Consider the following 27018-nt stretch of genomic DNA (forward strand, 5'->3'; position numbering starts at 1 on the left):
AGTCACCTTTACAATGATTTCCCCATCATTGTATATCAGGGTATTTTTACTGTGTAAAATCACGGTAAGTACTGTACCATGATTAAAAGTACTACAGCAAAAGGACGACTTTGAACCAGTGATCTCCAAAGTAAGGTGATGACCTTAACTACTACGCTACCTGCTGCACCCAAACTCAGCAAAGCAAGACTGTTAACTCCTGTAGCCCTGTCCTGCAGTAATAAAATGTGTAATTTCTGTAGACACAGTGGTAAAATCAAAGACAGAAAAATGGAAACCAAAGAAAATCATTTCATAGTTTTAATATTTATTTCACGTGAAATTATATGTAAAAGGCACAGTGCACCACTAATAAGTTTTGCATAGGTCAATAAAACATTTATCTATAAATAAGGCTTGATGAACATAAAATTATACTCATTATTTGGGACAAGTAATGATATACAGATATACATAAAGCCTGTATGAGGTGCTTTGTCTTTAAAAAAAACTATGTAAATGTATGAATAAAAAATGAACTAATCAAAGGGTCTGGTTTGTATGAGGACTTCATCTGGAATGACTTCATGAAATTGTACTAAGTTTAAAATGAAAACCTTTGTATACTTGCTGAATAAGAGCTCTGATATTTACAGATTTTTTTTTTTATTACTTCTGTTGATGAACCTCTTTCTATCTGTCATACGACACCCAGAGATTCTGCTGGAAAGCTAATTGTATTCACTGTTCCCACCTTACATTTAGAGTGCACGCTGACTGAAACTCCTTGAAAAAACACAAAAAAAACTAAAACCTTTCCTAACAACTTGTACAGACATCACATAATTTGTTTAGAATTTACACAAGTGCATAACCAAAAACCAGTGCCTGTCCTTGCTTTTCTCTTATTTGGCACAATGTCTTGCTTTGGTCTGAAGGGATGCTTGGTATGATGTTTTTTTTCCACCCATCAGATCACCTGGCACTGTTTTCTGTACTTTTGAGAATTTCTGTTGTCTAACATTGAAAACATATGTGTTCCTCAATTAAATTTTATCACTAATCTTTACTTTCATTTCTTCTGTTACGTGCAATTATGAAAACACTAATCTATGCCCAGCAAACAGAAAATGTGACTGAGAACAACAAAGTGTCTGTAAATGCAATGCACAGAAAAGGCAGGTTTAGCACCTCAGGCCCCAGTCTCTGGGAAATCCAGCACATTCAAGGCTGGAGAGTGTGGAAAGGTACATTGCAGCTGGATGTACCTACTTCCTTCTAGTGCCCGTAATTATTGCTTGTAAACAGTAGAGAATATTGTCTCTGCCCTTCTTATGACAGAGGCATGTTCAATACTGCATGCGTAGGAGCTCTAGGCTCTCATACCCTCCTATTTAAATCAAAACGCAAGAGTTCCAACAGCAAACATAATATATGCATCACTTTGAAATTCATTCACATTCCTTTCACAATACATTCTTAATATACAGTATTTCATAAAAGCTCATGCTTTATTGAAAAACACTATATGTACACCAGTATTTTTTCCTTTTCTAAAGCCTTGATAAATTTGGAATTCACCTTTCCAGACTATGTATCAGCAGAGGACAAACATTTTCCTACCATATTACTTAAAAAGTACAAGTATTCAGGATCTCAGATTTCAAGTCAATAAGGCATTGCAGAAGAGTCATATCCGGGCACTGCGCTAATCTCCTTCAGTACAGTTATCTCTCTGTGAAGGGGTGCCTTCCCTCCACAGTACATGATGGCCGTCACCTTTATGTATCTTTTCAATATGCTGTGATGAATCCTGTAAAACAAATAAGTAGCACAATGAGCAAAGATAGCTATGCATGTGATAGAGAATTAAGGTCACAGACCAATTCTGATTTATTTAGTTGAAATATCTGCAATATCAATACTGTACTTGTATGTTTTGTTGTCAGAATTGTAGTCTTGAGACCACGTTGCTCCTGTTAATCTAAAAAACTACAATCTGTTAATCTAAAATAACTGCGAAAAAAGCACAAACAAAATATATCCCTTGGATTTTCTTAGTGTTTCATTTTGTGCCCTGAAATTTTGAATTTGGGCAGTTTTTGTTTTTAAGATAAAAGTAATTTTCCAGGCTGTGATGTCACCCAGACCCCCTACAGAAGCGTGAGGGCCTCAAACTGGGCATTTTCTTTAGTGCTGTGTTTGTGCCCATTTGTGCCCTTTAAAGTACAATTCAGTTTCTTTTATTTTGTCAGCGCTGTTAGGTGTGGGAGGGGGTGTGGTGGCGCAGTGGTGCAGTGGGTTGGACCGCAGTCCTGCTCTCCGGTGGGTCTGCGGTTCAAGTCCCGCTTGGGGTGCCTTGCGACGGACTGGCGTCCCGTCCTGGGTGTGTCTCTTCCCCCTCCAGCCTTATGCCCTGAGTTGCCGGGTTAGGCTCCGGTTCCCCGTGACCCTGTATGGGACAAGCGGTTCTGAAAGTGTGTGTGTGTGTGTGTGTGTTAGGTGTGGAGTAGTCTCTTTACCTGGTTTTCTCTCTCTGTCCAGTAGGGGGTATTAATGGATTTTTCTGGTTGATTTCACTTGAGGGCTACCTTTTTGCAGCATCACCTACATCACAGAAACACCAGAGCAATTTGAAACAGAGACCTTTGATGGTATTTGGAAAGCCAAAAAAAAAAAAAACAACACAAAAAGCTGGAGGAGGCTATCTAACCGGGATGGGTTTGGTGAGAGGACACAGGGGTGGAGGTCTGCTAGGAGGGTCTGGCCGTGGCTTTGCTGGGACACAGGGTGACAGCTGGGGAACTGGAGGCTGGTTTGATGGGCTTTTGTGTGTGATTTGGTGCTGAGCAGTGTAGGCCGGAATAGGCGGCGGCTTCACTGTAGGCCTCACGATGTCGTGACGTGCCCTGGACGGACAGACCGGGCTTTGCCGTGGGCCAACCTGTGTTAAAAATTGCACAGAGAGCCCACAGAGCTTCAGTACTTGTTAAAGTTTCCCTTTCAGTCTCAAAGGTAATGGCACTTACCTGCACGTCGCAGTCCTGTCCCTTCAGTTGGTAGGTTGGGTTGGTGTGACCGTGACTGCCTGCTCTGCCAGCAGTGGGAGTGAAATGACTGGAGAAGGGCAGAGAATTATGGATTACAAGGGCTTTCTGTGCAATTTTTTACACTTCAAGAAGTTACATAATAATATGTTGAGAAAGCACAGATTGATATTCAGCAGTCATTCAGCTGGCAGTCCATCAAGCCATCACTTGAAGCCAGTAAAGACCTGGAATAATAATAATAATAATAATAATAGTTACATCCCTGTACAGGTTTTTGGTGTGTTAAGTTATTCCTTTCTGAGATTGTGTATTTGTGCTCCCTGTACAGGTCTGCTGTCTATCATTGGTTGCCATCCCTGTCCATCATCAATGTTATCGTTGAGGATGGCTTGGTCTTTCATAATGTTTGTCGGCAGTGTGCCCAGTTGGTAAATTCTAAGATGCTTCAGAATTTGACAGCCCATCTCTTTTACTTACACATTGGTATTGCTGTCATCAAACCATATAAACCATACAGACATGAAGCCCAAGAAAGAGGCCCAGAATGTGGTGGCTGATGCTCTTTCTCAGGTGTGAAGTGTATGATTTTGTTTGCTGTGCATATTCCTGGGCATTTTTTATTCCTTTCTGTATTTGTGTATTTTTCACTCCCAGCACAAGTCCCTTGTCTATCATTGGTTGCCATTCCTGTCCATATTCATCAGTCCTGTTGTCAGTTCCTACATTTGGATTAGTCACCTCCAGACTCCGCCATCTTTAAAACACCACAGTTTCCCAAGAAACTCTGACTTTTTTTTCGTGGTGCCTGTGTTCGGCTTGTTTGGATTATAATTATTATGTTTGGCTCTCTTATGCTATATGTTTGTTTAGTCATTCTCTCTTTGGTTTATTCTTATGATTCATTGTATGTTGGCTTTGTGTTGTTTTGGGGAAACAGAGGACAGGTGAGCACGTCACGTGACCTGCATATCCAGCATGTAGGTTTCAGCCGCCTATCCAGACACATTACATTTATATTTATTCATAGCAGACACTTTTCTCCAAAGCGATGTACATCTCATAGGAAATACAGTTTGCGCATTATCATTAGGGAAGAGGTGGGTGCCACACCCTATACATTTGATTTTTGGTGGCTAGAGTAGGTTAGTCAGGGCATCCTAGATGCTGAAGACCCTTTTGTTTTGTTTCATAGCTAGGGTAGTCAACCAACTTGAGTTAGATTAGCTTGGTTTTCTTAAGTTCTTTGCTTTAGCACCATCTTAGTTCCTTTTCCCCTGAACAGTGTCTTCTTGTTGAGTAAATATTGTAAATAGCCACCTGAATATTTCACCTATTCGCACAGTAAAAAGAACTTGCACTTAAGCACTTCCTTGTTGTCCGTGTGTTTTTGTTGGTCCATTGTTACCACTCGTCACCACTCACCTGATGTTATGCCCTAGTCAGCCCTTGATGCCTGGGATAATAATAATAATAATAAAAATAATAATAATAATCATCATCATCATCTCACATGGGTGATGGTGGAGGACCAGGGCCCTTCTGAGTGCGCAGCCTGTTCTTGAAGTAAAACCACAGGGCGGCAGCAACCAACCCCAGGAAGAGCAGCAGGGGGAGAAGCACCATGGCGAGGAAGAATTTGCCTGTAGACAGAGGGAGCCGGAATTGGGATCAGATACTGGATAAGACAGCCTCCAAGGACCCCTGTCCATCCAACTCCTGCGTTGTAGGAGTGTCTTACTCTGTCTGATAACTGGGCCGCTGTCGATGCTCCCGCCCATCCCTTCGTGCTCACAGGAGGGTGGAGCCCAGCCCTCATTGCAGTGACAATTGTGGTTGTTGTTGCACAGCTGTAGAATTAAAAGAAGGGCAGTGCATTTTTCCAGCAACACACTTAAATTTACATTAATTAATTTAGCAGACACTTAAATTGGACAGTTAAAGATAAACAATTTATAATTATCTAAAGTGAATGCTAGATACCCTGCCCTGAACTCCGTGCAATTATTCATATTTATACAGCAGAGCACTCTAACACACACACACACACACACACACACACACACACACACACACACACACACACACACACACACAGGGCAATTTTGTCACCAATTCACCTGAAATATTTCTCTGGACTGTGACGGGAAACCCACATGAACACAGGGGAGAACATGCAAACCACATGGAGTGAGTTGGATTCTAACCCAAATATGAACCACCGCCCAGGAGTATTTCACTGTGGTGCTCTTTGTAACTGTGTCCTTTATCACAATTCTGATCAATTGCAGCTTGGCTAGCTAGTTAATCTACTGTAGAAAGACTTTTTATGCATGAACTGAAAGAAATCAAATATGACACACTTAGGAAATCTGGAAATCACACAACAGATGATGATGCTGGTTGGAAAAGTGTAGATATCCACATGGAGATAGACACCGGTCTTAGAGTCTGGCCCAGAAGAGCTAAGTGATGGGTGTGCGAAGGCCACAGCACTTCAGCAGGACGGCCCAGACCAGCTGCAGCTTCAAGGCTGCCAGCTACCCAGAATTCCCACTGGCCCCCCTCATACCCCGTGGCCGTGACACTTGGAGCTGCAGATGTCCGCTTGTAGGAAGGAAACATTTCGGCACTGTCCGCCAAAGCAAATCTGTCAATGAGATGGGGGGGGGGGGGGGTGATGACCATCTGACATCTCACTGCACACCCTCTGACCTTACAGTTTCAGGGAGAGACTGACAGATATGATTTGCTACACCACCAGGCATAAGCATTTACTTCTTAAGGGTCATGCAGCTGTTTCAGCAGTACTAAGCTTGACTTCCACGCAGGTGTACAAACATGTGCTAAATGCTCCTAAATCGCAGCCCCATAGCAAACTCACTGCATTCTCCCCACATTTGGTCCCAGTCATCACTAGGCCCGGGTCCAGCGTGTCCCCTTGGCTGTCATTCTCTTGGCCAGGCCGGTACACATGGGTCCCCCTGCAGAGGATGTTACGGTCTCCCTGGCGGACGGTGGTGTCTATGGAGACGGCATTGGTCTCCAGGGGCTTGGTGGCAACACTCAGGCACTGTATCTTTCCACATTTAGCATTCCTGAGACAACAGCACAGTTTTCCTTTCAGACACCACAATGAGACTCTGGTTAAAATGACTTAACAAATCGTTTACAGTTATAAAGAGAAAGACATAGAGGTGAAAACTTGCATGGAGTGGTAGGGCAATGTGTCTTTGAACTACAGTAACAATTGCATGAGTACAAGTATGTGTGTCTGAAAATGTTTTTGTACATGTTAACATATGCCAGTGTGTGTGTCAGAGTCTCCCCTTACTTGTCTTTGCAGCTCCTGTACTTGCCCATCAGGTCTTTGCCACAATTACCATAAGAGTCTCCAGCCTCATTCACCTTCGTGAAGCAAAGGTCTGGAGCGGGGCTTGCACCTGTCCAGAAAAGACACACACCAAGAAACATCCCTGAGAGAAAATGAACTGCCAGACACATATAGGTATTCTGATACTTAAATAAAACATACTGCTCTTTATAGAGAAATATAATAAATAGAAATATGGACAGCTGGTAGTGTAGTGGTTAGCCTTGCTGCCTTTGGACCCAAAGGTTGTAGGTTTAGGTCTCACCTCCAGCTGTAGTACGTTTGAGCAAGGTACTTGACCTAAACTGTTTCAATAAAATTACCCAGCTGTATTAATGGTTAAATAATTGTAAGTAGCTTAATGTTGTAAGTCACTTTGGAGAAAACCGTCAGCTAAATGAATAAATCTAAATGCTATAAATAAATTCGTATGAGCACTCAGCTTTTTTTTATAGAGAATGCATATTACAGATATTTTCCTTAATTGGTCACTGTGTTTCATTGATTCTTTCCATAAATAAAACTATTTATAAGTCATTGATCCAGTCATGCTGTCACAGGAAATGATTTCACTCTGTTTATGGAATTGCATCAAACACTGTGAGAGGGTGTTAAAACCACCAATGACATAGCAAACACTTTGCGTTTCCAGTAACCTCAAGTTTTGTCAACCATCACATCATGTCACTATTTATTACAGGATAAATTCATGATATTTTGAATGCACTGCATTTGGTCTTGCTTGGTGTGTTTCTCAAATAATGTTGCTATAATAAATATGCTATTTTTCATGTGCCTGAGTTTAAAGTGTTATTTCAGTCATGAGCCACTTGCAAATGTCGAATAGTGATATCAGAAGACTGAAATTAACTTTTGTTTTTCCGAGACCCTGGAAGACGAAAGGGCTCATGTTGTCTGCGTGAAGAGACCCCAGGAGACTCACCCTGACCCCAGAGAGAAAGGCACTGCTGCTCCAGAGTCAGGCACATGCCCGTGTAGCAGTACGCCCGGCCGCCAGCGCACGACGTCCCGTCCATGAGGTAGAAGTTGGCTGGACACAGCTCTGATTTGCCGTTACAGTACTCGGGCAGGTCACAGGAGCCTGAAGTGGGCCGGCATAGGACTCCCGCACTCTTCAGCTGAGAACAGACAGAAGAGAAATAAGCAGAACAGAAAAACACAACAACGTCCTGGAATCAACAGGAAGAGTCACACGGGAGGGTTCTGAACCTTGCAGCTGTCACAGCAGATGCCATGTGCGCACTCAGCTCCAGGTTTCAGAGTGCAGTTGTTGGCATTACAGCAGGGACTGGAGCACTCCTGTGGGACATGCACACATACAGGATGGGACTTTTCAGTATTATACTTAGAATTCTTTTGTTGCCTATCAAGTGCTTTTATCTCAAAAGCTACACACTCGCCTCTGGACACTTTACTGGAGCAAATCTAAGTTTCCAATATCAAAATATCTTGGGGGTGCAATAGCTGGGCCCTTATTTCCTACAAACTGGAACCCTTAATTTAAAGTGTGTGTCTTTAACTGCTACACCCCCTAGTGTTTTCTGTGGCCGTAGCTCTGATTCCTGCCCTGGTACTGACCTCAACTTCACCGCAGTCGCACTCTTCGCCCTCCTCCAGGTAACCATTGCCACAGCGCCGGCCCCCATACATGGCATTGGTGTTGGGCAGGTTAAACAGGCATTTCCCTCCACCGGAGCTCAGGTAGCGCTGCAGCTCCTTTCTGTTGCAGGCGTTGAATACGTGGGGGAAGGGGTGGCTGTACAGGAACACACAGCATTACGTTTTAAAGCCTAAGCGTGAGTGATGTGGAAAAAAATGTGTCAAAATTTGAAGTGTGTTTCATTTTCAGTAGTGCACTAATTCATTTACAGGTGGACTTTTAAATAGATTCCAGAGGTTTTTGATTCCCTGCAGAGACAAAAGGCACAGGTACTGATTGTTTTAAAATGTCTATGTGGCCGTTTTTCCTATCGCAGTTTCACTGGATTTCATTTGATCTCTTGGAATTAATAACATATTTTGATAAATAGTTTTGGGTTCCAAGGAATTGGTGGAAGGGGGGTTATGTTACCCTGTGGCAGCAGCCATGATACAGCCCCCATCTTCTGGGCGGGCAAGACAACACCCCTGAGTGTCGTGGCTCATCCCAAAATTGTGTCCCATCTCGTGGGCCATAGTGGCCGCCACTCCCACAGCACTGTCGGAGTGATCCTGGTGAAAATGAAATTGAGGTTTTGAAACAACAATAAAAGGCAACTTTAGCTGCAACACCCCGATGGGACTTTAAAATACTATTATTTAACTACGCATTGAATAAGAGGTTTAATTAAGGATGGATGGCTATTTAACTTAGAGGTATCGAAGTACTGTATGTGGAACCTATAAAGTGTGTTACTATTACTTTTAGGTGTGTTACTGTACTGTGGCTGTCTTACCGAGTTGACCCCACCTGACTGGTACTCAGAGCACATGGCTCTGAGAGGGGCCAATCCAATGGTGGTACCCTGGAATGAGACACCCCTAAAAACAAAGACATGGGATGTTTAGTGGTGTTAAACTACTGTGGAGAGCATTATGGGGCAGGAAGTGGCTGCGATTTATGCTGACGTGACTAGCTGGGCATTGTCATTGGGAGCGATCATCAGCCGCTTCAATCGCCAGGCCAGGAAGGCTCCCAGTGTGCTGTAAGGGTTCTCTGACACTGTGATCTTGTTCTCATCTGTCCAGACCTCCAGTCCAATCAGGGCCACACGGATGTTCAGACTCTTGTAGTACTGAAAGACGTGTAAAAGAAAGACTTGTAAAGGCAGCGATGAGGGGAGTCTCACACACACAGTACAATTCTGAAATACCTGCTGAATTGATAATTACGACCAGAGACTCTATAACCACATAAGTGTTGTGTCAAACCCGATGGTTTGAAATATATGATCACTAAGTAATTATTAGGAACACTATACTAATACTCAGTATGGCCTCCCAGGGGGGCACAGTGGTGCAGCAGGTTTGGCCTGTGCCTGCTCTCTGGTAGGTCTGGGGTTTGAGTCCCGCTTGGGGTGCCTTGTGACAGACTGGCATCCAGTCCTGGGTGTGTCCCCTCCCCCTTCAGCCTTGTGCCAGGCTCTGGTTTGCTGCAACCCCACTTGGGACAATCGGTTTCAGCCAGTGTGTGTGAGTATGGCCTCTTTTTGCTCTCAAAACAGCCTCAGGTGTTCATGGCATTGAGTCCACAAGATGTTGTACACACACACACACACACACACACACACACACACACACACACACACACACACACACACACACACACACACACACACACACACACACACACACACTTTCTGAACCGCTTGTCCCAGACGGGGTCGCAGGAAACCAGAGCTTAACCTGGCAACTCAGGGCATAAGGCTGGAGGGGGAGGGGACACACCCAGGACAGGACACCAGTCCACCGCAAGGCACCCCATGCAGGACTCGAACTCCAGACCCACCAGAGAGCAGGACCCTGGTCCAACCCACTGCACCACCACAATGTTGTAAACACTCCTTTGATATTTTGGTCCACGTTGACATGATTGCACACACATACACACACATTTTCAGAACCGCTTGTCCCTGACAGGGTCACGGGGAACCGGAGCCTAACCCGGCAACACAGGGCGTAAGGCCGGAGGGGGAGGGGACACACCCAGGACAGGACGCCAGTCCGTCGCAAGGCACCCCAAGCGGGATTCGAACCCCAGACCCAGCGGAGAGCAGGACTGCGGTCCAACCCACTGCGCCACCGCGCCCCCATGACATGATTGCATCATGCAATTTCTGCAGATTTTGCAGCTGCACATTCATGCTGAGAATTTCCTGTTCTACCACATCCCAAAGGTGTTCTGTTGGATTCAGATCCGGTGACTGGGAAGAACACTGAACTCACTGTCATGTTCATGAAACCAGTTTGAGATTACTTTTTCTTTGTGACATGGTGCATTATCATGCTGGAAGTAGCCATTAGAAGATGGGTAAAAATTAAAGGGATGCACGTGGTCAGTAACAGTACTCAGATAGGCCGTCGCATTCAAGAAACGATTGATTGGTATTAATGTAACAAGAAAACAGTCCCCACACCATTTCACCACCACCACCACCACCACCGTCTGCACTGTTGACACAAAACAGGTTGGGTCCATGAATTCAAGATTCGTCAGAGCAGGCTACGTTTTTCCAGTCTTCATCTGTCCAGTTTTGGTGAGCATGTGCCCACTGCAGCCTCAGCTTTCTGTTTTTGGTTGACACTGGGACCTGACATGGTCTTCTGCTATTGTAGCCGATCCACCTCAAGGTTCGACGTGTTGCGCATTCTGAGATCCTTTTCTGCTCACCACAGTTGTAAAGAGTTATCTGAGTTATCATAGCCTTTCTGTCAGCTTGAACCAGCATGGCCATTCTTCTCTGACCTCTCTCAGCAACAAAGCGTTTCTGTCCACAGAACTGCCGCTCACTGGATGTTTTTTTGTTTTGTTTTTAGCACCATTCTCAGAGACTGATGTGTGTGTGAACATCCCAGGAGATCAGCAGTTAACAGAAATACTCAAACGAGCCTGTCTGGCATCAACAATAATGGGACGGTCAAAATCACTGAGATGACTTTTTTTTCCCCCTATTCTGGTGTTTGTGAACATTAACTGAAGTGCCTGACCTTTGTCTTCATGATTTTATGCATTGTGCTGCCACATGACTGGTTGACTAGATAATTGCACGAATAAGTAGATGTACCGGTGTTCCTTATAAAGTGCTCAGTGAGTGAATATGTCATAAATGTGAATGAATCGGAGATGATTAATACATCTCTTACCTTGTCCACATAGTTTGCAGCCTCAAGCAGCTTCATCCTCGTCTTATCGTAATCTTTCTTATTCTTCTCGTACTGTGGTAGAGGACAGGAAATGTTTATAATTACCTCCATCCATGTCAGAATCAGATCTCTGTGTTGGAATAGAAATGCTGATAGTGCCTGAATTACACTGCACTGCTAAGACTTTCAGACTATCTACTAGATGCAGCTGCCCCTTGAAAAGCATTGTGTGTTTCTATCTGAACACCATTCCATGGGATATGTTTCTTCAGGATCATAATTTTCTTACCTCTGCATAATCGGCGACCACCAAGAGTTCCACATATTTCATATTCTGGCTAATGTCCCTTTTTCCCTGAAAATAAAATAAATAAAAAATCTAAAGCAATTATTTTGTTCATTTAGCTGACACTCTTCTCCAAAGCAACTTACAATGTTTATCTGTTTTTTATGGTTATTTACCCATTCATACAGCTGGGTAATTTTTACTGGGGAAATTCACAGGAAGCACATGGTTCAAAGGTACTGGGGTGGGTAGGGCGTTTCAAACCTTGGTTCTAAGTTCAAGATGACAGCTATAACTGCTATGGCACCTGCTGGCCCAATTATTACACATGGCAATAAAAATATTTCCTGAGAGTGAGTGGAAATGGGGCTTTGTGTTCCTATGCCATGATTCAGGTGGTGAACCCTGAGGGATCTCGTTTGTCTTCTAACCCCACCTCCAAAGGCCTTACCCTGCTAGCCTTGTGCGGCTGTGCCATCCCACTAATGAGGTTGTCCAGCTTGTCAGTTTCACTGCCATGTTGATGCCCACATGTGCCTTTCTGCAGTTTCAAGTGCTCAGCACGGTACACCGCATGCCCCCTCTCCACGGTCCCCGACCAGCTGGGCAGTGGCTCAATGAGATATGTCACAGTGTCGCTGAGGGTGATCATCCCCCTGGTGATGAGAAGTCATCCAATGAAGCTTATAAAAACCCAAGTCCTCATGTAACATTAGGCTGATGTTTTTCTCCAAAGCAGCGCACAATTATTTGCTCATCTATACACACACTGTCTGAAACCACTTGTCCTAAACAGGGTCATAGCAACCTAGATCCTAACCCAGCAACACAGGGCACAAGACTGGAGGGGGAGGGGACACACCCAGGACAGGATGCCAGTCCGTTGCAAGGCACATCCAAGCAGGACTCAAACCCCAGACCCTCCAGAAAGCGGGACCTGGCCAAGCCAGCTGCCCCACCGCACCCCCCACTCATTTATACAATTGGCTAATTCACCAGACCAGTGTAGGGTAAGTACCTTACACAAGCATATATCAGATGGAGGTAGGCTTTGAACCTTCAGCTTTTGGGGTTAACCACTACACTACAAGCTACCCCTACTCAGGTGACCGTCATTCTCAAATATTTTGAAATCAGTGCATGAATTTTGCCAACATCGAACGCTGCAGGACATGGGCTACTGTGAGTGTGACTGCAGCAAGCAGGATGGATTAATTAACTGTGACTGTTGCACTTACTGTATTTGCATCACCCATTGACCTATTCAAGGAACACAAAATGCACGCATGAGCACAATCAAGAGAAAAACTCACTAGCGAGTGCAGCTTGAAGGCCAGCACCTATGCACCCTCGCTAAACAGGGGAGCACATTTACTGTCAGATTGGTCCATTACCCTAACGTTTTCATATGATAATATGGGATAGACAGACGGTCAATTGATCTTAAAGTGATCCTTAATTGTGGATTCCTATAGCACACACCTGTGGGCTTGGTGTTTTTCTGGAAAAGGGATGGTTGTGAATGAATGATGATACACTGGAATCTCCCATAGGTAAATACACACACACACACTTTCTGAACCCCTTGTTCCATACGGGGTCGCAGGGAACCGGAGCCTACCCGGTAACTCAGGGCGTGAGGGGACACACCCAGGACGGGACGCCAGTCTGCCGCAAGGCACCCCAAGCGGGATTCGAACCCCAGACCCACTGGAGAGCAGGCCCCGGTCCAACCCACTGTGTCACCGCACATAGGTAAAGAAATAATCACATTTACACAAGTATATAATAAATAAAGAAAATCAAATAAGATAAAAAAGAAAGGAAATAAAAGTAGTACTGACCACCCAGGACAACTGGACCAGTCTGACAGTGAATGTGCTCCCCTGTTTAGCGAAGGTGAATAGGTGCTGCCCTCCTGGCCTTCAAGCTGCACTCGCTAATGAGTTTTTCTCTTCATCGTGCTCATGTGTGCATTTTAAGACATCTGTTGGATGATTAGATCAAATTTACAGTTGAATGGGTCTTGCTGTTAATATGATCACAGTGATTACTTGTGATTATTTGCATCTAAATGAAACTGTGTGAACAGGGGGTGCGGTGGCGCAGTGGGTTGGACCGCAGTCCTGCTCTCCGGTGGGTCTGGGGTTCAAGTCCCGCTTGGGGTGCCTTGCGGCGGACTGGCGTCCCGTCCTGGGTGTGTCCCCTTCCCCCTCCGGCCTTACGCCCTGTGTTGCCGGGTAGGCTCCGGTTCCCCGTGACCCCGTAAGGGACAAGCGGTTCTGAAAATGTGTGTGTGTGTGTGTGTGTGTGTGTGAAACTGTGTGAGAATGTTGACATATCCCAGTTCTTATTACTAGATGGTGGTCAAACCATTTGGTAATAAGGAAAATTGGGGTATCTAGCAGTCGGGGGTTGATTCCTGTGAAGGCTTCCTTGCCTTTGATGCTTTGTCTGAAGGTATCACCTCTAAAGCTTTGTGTAAGGTCACAACTTTAAGGACTGCCCACTGAATGCCTATAAAACCATAATGGGCTGTATCTCTCCCTTAGTTAGACTTGATGACTACAGCGCGAAACAGCACGTTCTGATGTTGTAGACTGATGCTCTCATCTGCAATAAAGAATCCTGCTGAAGATACTTCTAAGTCTCCTGGTCGTCTCTGCAAATTCCCAACAGTGCGTGCACGCGTATACACACACACACACACACACACACACACACACAGAAAGGGATATGAGCAGAATGGCAAACACGAACTCAAACACACTAGAACTCAAAACACCCACATGCAGCAAATTATAGGAGATCTGAGTCTCTGGAGCATCTGTGAAAACCATGTGCAGAAGTCCTGACACACACTGGCTCCCACTTCTCTAGCTGCATGCTGGATTCTTTCCTGCCTTCCCAAACAAATTCCCACAAGGCCACTCGAATGGGGGATCTGCTCCCTTTTCCAGAGAACGTGCATCATTTTTTAGGCTTAATTCTCCTGCAGATGTTGCGGGCCAGTGACTTGTAAACGCAGATCCGCTCCTTCCCGTTCCTCAGTTGACACACAAGATCCCAGAGAGGAAATGGATTTGGACATCACACAAGAATATACATTTGTCATCTCTCCAGCAAATGTCTGTGCTTCAGATGCTTTACCCAGCTGACTTTGGCCTCCCCCCTTATCTCAGAGTCTATCATTAAGGGGACTTGATTTCCATGGCCTGTGTGTGTACCACACAAGGCTGGTAATGAACCATAATTTGGCTCCTAATGGCTATTTCCAGAAGGCACCACTGAAAGAACAAAGATGATTGTGTTGTGGGTGCAGGAAGCGGAAGTGACCTCCATGTAATGTCTGTGAGACCGTGGTGACCTCACCTCAAACCGCTGCAGTTGTTGACAGCTACACTGGACATCTCCTCCCCTGCAACTACACCGTGATAAAAGCAGTTCTCCTGAAACGAAAGACACCACGCACAGCATCATGGGTCACCGGAAGGCAGAGATAACCGAATAAACACAGAACAGTCTCAGTCTTTTTGATGCCACTCTGAGGTGGCACTAGTGGCCACAGAGCTCCTGCCAATGAATGCAGTTGTACTGACTGTGTCAGGTGGGGATGAGGTGTGCTCCACACCGCCAGGGCTGTACCACGTCTCCTTGTATCCGGGAGCAAAGAGGTGCCTGTAACACAAGAGAGGAGAATGGGGTGTCTCACACACACTGATGCACTAGCTATAAAGGTCCCTTATAATGAATCTGCATGAGCGGAAGGAGAAGATCCTCTGTTGATCAGTTCTGTTGATTTTTTTGTTCCTCATTTTGCTGACACTTTTAACATCCTGGGAAGGTGGAAGGTATTGCAAAGGCAGTGGTTGCAAATACCAAGGGCTGAAGTGTAAATGCACATTTCTGGGTTAAAAGGGAAGATTGGCAGAATGCTGTGTGCTGTGAAAGGATGGGAATGGAGCCAAGAGCTTCTCTGCTTTTATGGCTCATGAAAAATTCATCCCGACAGAGCTGACCAAGAAACACTCTGAATTCACGAAAGACGGCGGTGCATCAAGCACTCTTAGTTGATGAGGAAACAGAGAAGGAAAATGGGCAGTTCTCAGGTTTAGGTTCTCCTAGAACACATCTGTCCCTTGATATACAAAAAAATTAATAATGAGAATTATTCATTTAATGACATGCAAATTTTTACAACACATTCATTGTCAATAACTGCTTGTCTAATACAGTCACATCCAATCAATCCTGGAAACACAGGGTGGGAGGCTGGGAACACCCTGGACAGGATGTCTGTCCATCACAGAGCAAACATAGACACTAAGGGCAAATTAGAGTGACAAGTTCACTTGAAACACAACGGAACATGCAGTCTCTACACATATTAAGCATGATTCGAACCCACAGCTAAGAATTTTAATTGATTATTTTAAAGGTCATTAATGTAATGCACAAATTGTATTTTTATGAGCTGTACGTCACTTTGGAGAAAAGTGTCTGCTAAATGAATAAATGTAAATGTAAGACTGGTGATGTACCAGTGCTGCCCGTTGCCCAACTGTGCAACTCAGAATTTATACCTATTTTTCCATATTAGAACATTTTCTGAACATACAGAAGAAAATTCATTAAATTCCTGAAGGTGTCCCAACAACCTGACATTCAATTTTACTATATCTCTGTGTTATCTATATGACTTGAAATTGATGGCATCAAGTTTATAAAGCTTTTCTTGGGTACTGGAGATGTTCAGACATACCCCACCTCCCACTTTTCCTATCCAGACTGTGCTCTCACACCTTTGGTCCAGCTGCATTTAAAAAACATAAACAATGTGCTTCTCCTCTTCAACACGTGCTCTTTATATTTATAGAGAAAGAAAATGCAGAAATTTTTGTTCAAAACAATCACACAAATCAAACATTACTGACCCACGGTAAATGCACTCTGTAATGTTTACATTCCATTACATTCATCTGATAGGTTTTTTTTTTTTTAATTCTGTTTGTTTTATTAATGCTGCCTTAGTATATACATTGTGACTTGGGCCCTGTTCCAGAATGCACTGCTTAGTTATCAAAGCTGTGTTTGTAAACACACTGCTGGTGCACGTTTGCATAGGCTTGCCTGAGTCACTGGTCACTCCTGCATCATGTAACCCAGTAGATTGATAAGGTTATGAAGAGCAGTGTAAATGCAGTCGGTGCCTCAGCTCTGGGAGAGTGTCTATGTGGAACGGGGTCTATTTATTTCTTTGGTGGTGTGACTGCTGCCCCAGTGTGTGTGGATGCTGGTGGACATGTGGTCCCTTCCCTGGTGCGGGACGGAGGGATTAACCACAGAGAGATGCTGTCTCTGTTGGGTCGGTCGATGGGAGTCTCCCACTGTTTATACTGGCAGCTCCAGCTCCCACAGTGTTGGACAGAGTCCAGACCCAGCAGGTCACCACCTTGACATAAAAGAGACATGTGGTGCAACGGCTGTACAGCGTCTTGGGAAATCAGCTCGATTCCCCTTGTGAAAGCCTTAAGCAGCCAAGTCATGGCCCCACACATACAAACACACACACAGAGCCTAGTCTAGCTTCATTGCTTATTCAGCAAAATAAACCTCAGCAACTGAAAAAAGACAGTAAAATTATGCAGCGTCTGCATTTGTGTTTGTGTCACTGAACTCACTGACGCACTCCAGGGATGTAATATGAACGACACAAAGCTCTATAAGGTCATTTAACAGTGACAAACAAAAGGAGAACTACGGGCCATCCACTATAAAGAGGGACAGGACTCTGCACTGGCCAAAAGGCTCTGAGGCTCCTCCTAATGACACTTGGCATTTCATGGACCCCCATCTGCTCAGTTTGGACCTGGAGGGAGGGGGGGATGTTAATGCAATGTTTGTTAAGGGCGTATTTTCCAAAAGACCTGAACAAATTGCTGATTCAGTGGCCTTTATATTCCACTTGGCTAAAGTGGAATCCCTGTCCACTGTTCTATGTGCTCAGATCTCACTTGCACACTGACAGGGCATGAACCATCCACAGCTGGCAAGGAGAAAAATTTAACAAGAGAAACAGCGAGTGGGAGACGGATCCAGTTCTTGTGGGACTGAAGGACCTTTAACATGTCTGGTGCAGAAACTCTGGAAATGTAGGGGTTGTGGGGTGTGAAAATTAAACGCCCTGGTGGATGAATGAGCCTGTAGGTTCTGTCACTCACAAGACAGAGATGAAAAAAGCCTACTAGGAGCCCCCTAGGACAGCCAGGGCAGCCATTAGCCCCATTTCAGTTCTCCACGACAGCTTCCAAGAGTGTCTGTCATCACAGGAAAAGACACTGTGAACTGAGGAGTAACATCTACAGCAGCACACAACACAATTCCACTACCTATCAGCAAACCAGCAGGATTTGAAAATATTAAAATCCATAATGTAGTTACATTAGATGTCATAATGTTAATATCTGGTGGTTTAATTGATGCTTTCAACCATTGTCATTTATGCTGTTGTATATTTCCCCAGAGGAGTGTGGGTTAGTAACTAAAAGGTACAACAGCAGGGCCTTCTGAGAATTGTACCAGCAACCTTCAGGTTATAAGCCTGTGCTAGTAATTCATCGTGCTCCCTGCTATCCTATGATTCTTAGTATGCTGTAATTAATATGTTCCTTTCAGAGCAGAAGTCCCCAGATGAGCACACAGCTCTGAAATATTCCTGCTTGCTAGTCAGCCTTTGATTTTAAGAAAAGCCCCCTCTTAAAAAAAATCACCTAAGGTCAGCACTTTAATAAGACTGCCTAAATATGACATATGCAGCCAAACTGAAAACAAATCAGGCATTCCTGAACAAGATCTGGCATGTGGAAGAGTTGCCCCCTGTGCCCTGCTGCCCGTTCCCTCCCAACACCTCCAGTGTCAGCCTTTCCCTTTGTGCCGGCAGCCCGTGCCGTAGACGCACAACGAAGCAGCGCTGTCGCTGGACCCAGAGCTGCAAGGATGGAGCAGTTCCAGACAGATGCTTTGATTAAGCATCCGATGGCTCAAACACAGGATCGAGGGCCGGGTGCTCTAACAAAGGCACTCGGTTCATCCGAGGCAACAGGGAGACAAGCTAATGCACCAGGGTCACTGGGTCACATTCTCCCGTGGTATTAGATGACTTCACTCCAGCGTGGGCTGGGGGGGGGGGGGTACTGTCAAGGAAGGCAGAGATGGGGCTGAGGCAATAAAGGCCATCACCCAGGCAGATGCTGCTGTAGAAGGGAAGGGCATGTCTGTGACAGTTGTGTGTGATGGGTGCCCTGGAGGCTGTCACTAGCTCATCCACAGACAGGAAAGGGAGAAAAACACAAATAAATAAAACTGAGAGGCTAGATACTTGTTCAGAACAGCGGCTGTATACACACGTTGTTCTTCCACGGATATGTGATGAATGAGCAGTTGCTGTGTGTCTTGGTTACACTGGGGAGGATCGAGGCCTCGAACTCAGGGATGTGTGCTAATGCTCAAGTCCTGAAGATGGAATGAGATTAGGAGTTCCAGCATAGGCTGATCTGACAGTGTAGATGGTCTAGGTGCTGGAGTGTGTGTGTGTGTGTGTGTGTGTGTGTGTGTGTGTGTGTGTGTGGTAGATTGGTGGGGGGCTTTGTAAGACTGCAAGGAGCACATGGATAGAGTACCAGACAAGTACAAGGAGCTGGGGAGGGTCTGTAAGTCCGGCCCCCAACCCTCTCTCTGCTCTCTAACCTCTGGCCCTGTCCCATCATTCACAGCTCCGCCCAAGTTAGCGGAACCCCTCTTGTCTCTCCCCCAGGTCACCTCCCCACTCACCACAGGCACTCTCATTAGGATAAAAGCTCCAAGGCAGAGGACAGTTCAGGAGGAAGGACATGGATACACTTTCAGATAGCTCTAGCTACAGATGTGAGCCCATACACAGCTGTTTGTTTTCCTGTTGAACACAAACTGACCAAAAGAAAGAAATAGGGGAAGAGGAAAAAGACCAGGATGTGAGGACAGGGAGAGGGGGAGCAGTGAATGGCTGCATTGTGCTGAATGAAAACCACCCATTTAGCTGAGACAGCTTTGCGCTCTACAAGAAGAGCAGAGCCTGGCATGTCGTCTGCAGGGCTGGCACAGCATGGTGCCTGTGCTTAGAGACAATTATTTGCAAATCTAATTAGGGCCGACGGCACTCGCTCCCTTCCCATTGACCGAGGGAGAGCCGGGGGGACAGCGAGGCTGCTGTAGCCCAGCCGGATTAGCTGTACTGTGTTACAGCATCGCCACGAGCGCGACTGCATGCAACAAGGGTGCTGGAGCCAGCAAGATCACGCTCAGGACACGCCAAACGGTGTCATCCTTTTCTGTTTTATACATTCCCACCATGTGTACATTCCCATCAGCATGTTTCCAAAAAAGAAACATTTAGAATCGTGTGCTTTAGCAGTAGCAGAGCAGAGGGAAAGTGCAGCAGGGTGAAGATGTCATTCACTCAGATTATGACCTACAGCAAATACATAGGAGTGTGTGTATGCTGTCGTCCCATACAGATGAGCAGTTCTGGTCTACTGTACTGAGGAGCACTGATGCACAAGCAGATTGCAGAAGGCAACACCGATAACCCAGATGACTGAGCAAAAAGCCTTTTCAGACGTAAGTAGCATTATCAGCAAAGCAGCTGCAGGAGCCTAGGCTGAAATTACTGCCCTTTGTTTCATTCTGTAGGATTCTGCTTCATTTCCAAAGCTCCAAAACAAACAAAGTCTTTAAAGAAATATTCATCCTCTGTTCAGCAAGTGGTCTGCAGGAGCTCCTCTCTTCCACAGCAGATGTGAAACTCGCATTATATACGTTTTAGCACAACTCACTAACAACATGGTTTAATAACATAGTGCTGGTTTAATAAGATATGTTTTTAATAATGCACAATGATGTAGAACTAAGGTCAGGAGAGCACGTGTACGTACACAGACTCGACTTATGAATTTTCCTTAAATTCCGACCAGAGATTGAGACAGTCAGCTTTCAGCAAACACCGCTTACTTACAATTACTGTAAATAGAAGCTGATTTCCATCCTCTAGATAAATAGAAACCTTCTCTTCAATGCCAATCGTGTTCCATTGTGCATTATTCTTTCAGAAAATTAAAAAAGAAGGTGATATCACTGGCTTAACTCTACCAGATCCAAACTATACCCAGCCCACATTGCCCACAAATCAATGTAAACACAGTAACAGCCTTTCTTAGCAACACGAGACATGTGGAGAGGTGGAAGTTGTTTACCTTGTTTATACTATACACTACTGTGTTAAGCAGAAAAGTCTGCATTGTTGCAATTATTATAAAATAAGAATATCCATGCTGTTCATTTCATAATGGAAAATGTAAAATAACAGAAGTTATATGAGTAGGTGGAGATGATTGTGGACTTTAGAAGAAACACCCTAGCATTATCCCCACTCACCATCATGAACAGCACTGTGGCAACAGTGGAGTCATTCAGGTTCCTGGGCACCACCATCTCACAGGACCTGAAGTGGGAGCCCCACATAGACTCCATTGTGAAGAAGGCCTAGCAGAGGTTGTACTTCCTTCGCCAGCTGAGGAAGTTCAACCTGCCACAGGAGCTACTGATGCAGTTCTACTCCACAGTCATCGAGTCTGTCCTCTGCACCTCTATAACTGTCTGGTTCGGCTCAGCTACGAAATCAGACGTCGGAAGATTACAGCAGATCGTTCGGACTGCTGGAAGAATCATCGGCACATCCCCCCCAGCTCTCCGAGAACTGCACTCGTCCAGAGTCAGTAAAAGGGCTAGCAAAATCATTCTAGACCCCTCACATCCAGGCCACTTCCTCTTTGAACCTTTGCCATCTGGCCGGCGCTACAGAGCACCGAGCACCAGGACAGCCAGGCACAAGAAAAGTTTCTTTCCTCAGGCCATCTACCTCATGAACAGCTAAATCCCCCCTAGAGAGTAAACCAGTGCAATACACAACGCTATTTATATTTATAACTATTTATCACATCATATCTCTTACTCACACTCCCTTGCATTTGTATAGAACATACCTGTACATACATACAATGTCTAGTGACTATTTTTGTATATTGTGTACTTTATATTTTTAATATATTTTTTATCCTTTTTTCACATATTCTATCTTCTCACCTGTGTCTTGTCACTGTCATTCTGTCTGTGCTGTGGAAGTTTCTGTCACCAAGACAAATTCCTTGTATGTGTGAACATACTTGGCAATAAAGCTCGTTCTGATTCTGATTCTGAAGAGTAACACAATGGTGCAGGAAGCGCCGCTGCCTTACGCTGCTTGGGCTGTTCATCTACAGGTTCGAATTCACCACAGTCTACGTGCAGTTTACCTGTTCACCCCGTGTCTGTGTGGGTTTCCTCCCAATGTTCAGAGACACGTGTTTCAGGTGAACTGGTGACTCCACACTGCCCATAGTGTGTGAATGTGTGTGGTCACCCTGTGACAGACTGCTGTACCTTACTTGGCCTTGTAGCCTATGCATCTGAGATAGGTTATGGACCCCCATGACCCTGACATGGACAAGCAGTTAGGGTGAGTGAGTGTATTCCTACAGACCCCATTCTGCAGCTGCCCATTTTGGCCAATTCAAGCAAACAGAGGTGAAGCACATCAGTCTTGTTGCTGATTGTTAAGTACTTTTTTGCCAGGGATAAAACTATCACTGTAACTTGCTTTGGACAAATATGTCTGCCAAATAAATAAAATTAAACAAAATATTTAATACACCAACTACAGAAGAAAACAACAACAATTAATAATAATAATAATAATAATAATAATAATAATAATAATATCACATTTCACCACTGGCTTCCACAGTTTTACTTTCATTGTGAGTCACTGGAAACTCCATTAGGTGGCTTTTTTAGTGCTGTGAAGCAAATGATGTCACAGAACTGAGATACACACGCACCGAGCAAAGCAGTGCATCTTATTAAGGCACTAAAACGACAGTGTGGAAAAAAGACTAGTTTTGCAGATCATTGCTCTACATACAGGGATGTTAACAAAGCAGCAGGCACAAGGCAGTGGACGGCTGGGGGCCGCCTTGTAGGGGAAGGGGTGGGGTGGGGGCGAATGAACCCCAAGGGCTTGGCAACAGACCAGCAGTTCACAGTGCTAAGACTAGTGATGCCCTGTGGCTTTAGAGGTTCTCAACACCCTTAGGAGCACTTGACTGCAGCCTCAGGAAGAGACAGCGGTGACCCCTCCCCCACCCCCAAATCCTTCTGAACACTGAAGATGAGCTGTATAGGGAAGGGCAAAGGATTAGCTAATAGCATAGTGGTTACTACTAGTGCCTTTCGACCCAAAGGTTACAGGTTCAAATCTCACCTCTCGTTGGTACTTATCCTAAACTGCTCCAGTAAAAATGACCCACATGTATAAACTGGTAAGACTGTGTGTAGTTTCTTTCATTAATGACATACAAAACCCTTACAGAAATACTGTAACTTTTTGCAAAAGAAAAACTTGGAAATCTAAAATACACTCTTTCCCATTGACACTAATGCAAAACACATTATATAACTGTCTAAAACAAATATTTTTGTGAAAAATCAAAGATCTAAATAAGACTTTTGCACACTACTGTGTGTATATATAAATACAGTATATATATAAATTATATATATTTATATACAGTACATATATATAACAGGTTGGAATTCAGCAGCAACAATAACACTTCTATGCAACAATAACACTTGTTTGCTTATGCAACAACTCCCATTTAAGTGCAAAAGAAAAATGACTGATGCAAAATAAATAACGGTATAAAAGTTGGGGAGGAAAACAAAACTTGCATACGATCTACCCTGTAAGCCTACTTGTTGTTATAGTCCTGCTCAGTCAGTTTTTACTCTTCGATCCTGGTTTGTGTGTAAAAAGATGAAGGCATCAACGTGGGCTGGATGAAGGCTTGCCCACTGTTGCGTGATCTGCACCCGTCTTTTCTCTGTTACGGCAGGGCGTTTGGTGAAGTCGCTAACTGACTGCTGTCAAGATGCTTTGGATCGTTCCTCTGCTAGTGTTATGGGATGACTTTTCAGATGAGTAAGCATTGCACTTGTACTTTTGTTGTGCTTCAGGATGGACTTGCATATTTTGCAAGTGACAGTAGCACAGGCTTCATCATTAGTGAAGGATTTCCACACACCTGATGAACTGCTGCTGGTTTGCTGCAATGACCCACCAGGCTCCTCACCTGTTGTCTTGTCTTCTTGGAGGCGCCCGTGTTGTTAGTGTCATAATCACATGATCAGCGACTAGTCAACGTCAAGCTTAAAGCATCATCGCAGAGCAGTAAAGTCGACAAACTTACTAGTCAACTAATCTGTGCAACCCCTAAAATGAAGACATATAAACACCCATCTTGTCTCCCCTGCCGTAGCGCTCTTCTATGAGGACACGCTCTACCTCCAGCAGCAGCTACCGTCAGTGACCTGCTCTCATCTCATTTGTCCTATTCAACAATAAATCTTCTGCATGCTTTGCAATATTGTCCAATAGCTGTACTTGACTGCCTTCCTCTGTGGGGTCACCGAATCATCTTCAGCCTCTCCGCCAACAAAAGAAAGCAAGTTTTGTCTCTCAGGGTCGACAAATGTTGCCTAACAGCTCAGCTGTTACAACTTCTTTCTCAGAAAAAACTCGGAGTGATTGAGTAACGACCACTATTAATACTCACTCATTCTTCTGCAGCTGGAGGACTAGCTCTTTCCCCTCTGCCGTTATCTTCACCTCTGCCTCTGTGGGGTGCTGAAGAAAATATATACAATATGCATGGGGGGGGGGGTCACACATCCTTTATACAAAAGGTGGTGAGACTTCACGCAAAGTGTCACTACAGATTTGTCCCTTCAGAAATAGAAATCTGCCATCAGGGTGCCATGGGGTGTACCATCAAGTGCACCATCTCTGCTTGTTGCTCTCAGCTGATGAACCCTGACAGTGTCCAGAAGGTGCAGATCTGTGACTGACAGCAGTGTCATGTACCTTGTGATAGCCAGCCGACCTCCTGCGTCTCACTGGATGCTGCCACAGAGGATGAGTGACTTCATATTCCTTTATAAAGTCAAGAGTGTGTGTCTGATGTGACAGCGATCCCTCACCTGCGAACAGCAACACACACACACACACACACACACACACACACACACACACAGAGTGTGTCAATGAACACAATGCAGCCAACATTATGCCCTTAATCCAGCACTATGATTAAGTCCTGATGGAAGTAAGAATAAAAGGAGACAATTTTTTTTCTAAATAAAACAGTTATTCCAGGAGACTGGGCGTATTTTGTTCATATTTACATGCGATGCTCTCGGACAGTTCAAGAACAGGCAGATTGGCTCAGATCAGATGCATGCAGAAAAATTATTTGAAATGATGAAGCTATGTAAGAAATGATGAAGCTAAAAAGACGAAGCTACGAAATGATGAGCCCAGCGCGTGCCGCTCTCGGCTCATCTCGTGCCTCGTCAGAGAAAAAGGGCTCCGAAAAGCCGCTATTTAGCAGAGCTGCGAACCCAGCAGTCCGCAGATAGGAAGAAAGCAGCGCTATGCTTTCCGCACACCTCGTTTCCCCTGCGAATAAGACCAAAGATTTGCTTTATTTCGTTCCCAGTTTTGCTTTAGCAACCGCCGGGCTCGTTTACCTGCACGGGCTCCTTCGCTCCACGCGACGCATCCGAGACACAAACAAAACGAACAAAAATACAGACGAAAATGCAAGTGCAGAGACATTGATTGACTGGGAGCGGCAGCCGAGCACGAGCAGATCCACGGCAAAATAAACACACTTAGAAATTAAAGTAAAAAGCAGAGCACCGGAGCTGTGGGGATAGGGCGGGCTCACAATCACACAGCGTCAATGAACGGCTCTACTGGTGGAGCGCGCGCTTCCTCCACACTCAGCGGAGCCGATCCTCCCCTTTCTTCACCACCTTCTCATTCATCACCAGCATCATCACGGCCATCAGCAGATCCTCCTCCCGCCACAGGAGATGCGCTCGCCACCCCCGCTCTCCGTCTTGATTTTTGTCTCTCACCACCAGCTTCCCCAGCATCCGCCACGAAACACACACAGACAGAGCGCTTTTCGTCCGAGAAGTCGATCAGAAAACACAAAAGACGCTTACAAGTCTTGAGATGGACGGCATAAACTGTGCAATGATACGTCTTCACCCAACTTTTATTTTCCCCCATAAATTCGGACCCTCACACGTCCAAGAGCCTTTGCACCGTGACACTGACACCCTTTCGGAGTAGAATTTACACACCCGTTACCTGTGTGATGTCGCGCGAACTTCCCGAAAACGATACGTCTCCACACAGTTTTTCCTCTGAACAAAGGTGTGGTAAAAGTGCGTGTATTCCTCGGGTATTCACAGCAGTAATGATAAATGAGAGGTTCCTTTAGAATAACTAGATTTTCTTAGGGGCAAAAGCAAAAATAACCCTGAGCTTCCTATCATTATATCATTGCACCCTATGTGGTTATATATAATTTCTGCAGGTTCTGAATTCTGGCTGTTAAGTTTATTCACTGCAAGATACAACATTGAGAAGACTAGCTGGCCTCTTATGGGGAGCAAACTTCAAAGTCCTACAAACAACATCGATAGCGCTCATATACTCCGCAGCAGAATACTGCGCACCAGTATGGGCTAGAAGCACCCACATTAACAAAGTAGGCCGCGCATTGAACACCACAATGAGAATTGTATCCGGGTGCATCCGCTCCACACCAACGAATTACTTACCTGTTGCAAGTGGCATACCTCCACCTGACATCAGGAGAAATGCGCAGTGCATAACACTGGCAAAACACTCCTTAAATGATGAAAGCTCATTGCTTTACAGTCACCTAACCGCTATTACCTCGGCCAACAAAAGCAACTCCGCCTGAAATCTCGAAGGCCTTTCCATCAGTGCGTGGCGCAGCTGCTTGACAACAGCGGTGGCCTGTCGCCGAAGGCCCGGGCGGAAGCAGAGCGGCAAAAGCAATGGACTAAGGACAGCGGCTCCTGGCTACGCAGATTTATCCCAGTGCCGTCCTCTAAACCACCTCGGAGCCAGCTACACCGACACTGCTGGGAGCTCCTAAACCCACTACGCACCGGGCACGGCCGATTCAGGGCACACATGTACAAAATGGGAATAGTAGACAGCCCTGGATGCCCATGTGGAGAGCAGCAACGAACTGCAGAACATCTGCTGGCTTACTGCCCCACGTACACACCCACGCCGGCGGATCTGACGAACATCGGTGACACAGACGTTAAACTCTGGCTACACGAAGCCAACTTTACAGTTTAAAGCTTGCCCTATGTTGCTGAAGATCTGTTTCTGAACATACGATAAATAAATAAAACAGTTTATTCACTTAGCTGACACTTTTCTGCAC

General features: G+C 45.1%; 1 protein-coding gene across 1 annotated transcript; it reads right to left on the reverse strand.

Annotated features, from left to right (window-relative positions):
* Positions 1–406: 406 nt before the first annotated feature.
* On the reverse strand, positions 407–25544 carry adam19b (ADAM metallopeptidase domain 19b). Its single transcript, XM_029257539.1, has 23 exons — positions 25268–25544; positions 24603–24718; positions 24295–24365; positions 15148–15226; positions 14921–14997; positions 12000–12204; positions 11552–11617; positions 11263–11334; positions 9028–9194; positions 8856–8940; positions 8492–8631; positions 7999–8176; positions 7630–7719; positions 7343–7538; positions 6361–6469; positions 5911–6124; positions 5599–5676; positions 4768–4876; positions 4540–4669; positions 3009–3096; positions 2693–2923; positions 2502–2586; positions 407–1792 (listed from the first exon to the last, which is right to left on the reverse strand). Exons 1-22 carry the CDS (start codon positions 25353–25355, stop codon positions 2533–2535), a joined length of 2643 nt encoding a protein of 880 aa, XP_029113372.1. The 5' UTR covers positions 25356–25544; the 3' UTR covers positions 407–1792; positions 2502–2532.
* Between the last annotated feature and the right edge of the window lie 1474 nt (positions 25545–27018).

Source organism: Scleropages formosus, chromosome 13, assembly GCF_900964775.1.
Source record: "Scleropages formosus chromosome 13, fSclFor1.1, whole genome shotgun sequence".
NCBI classification, from domain to species: Eukaryota; Metazoa; Chordata; class Actinopteri; order Osteoglossiformes; family Osteoglossidae; genus Scleropages; species Scleropages formosus.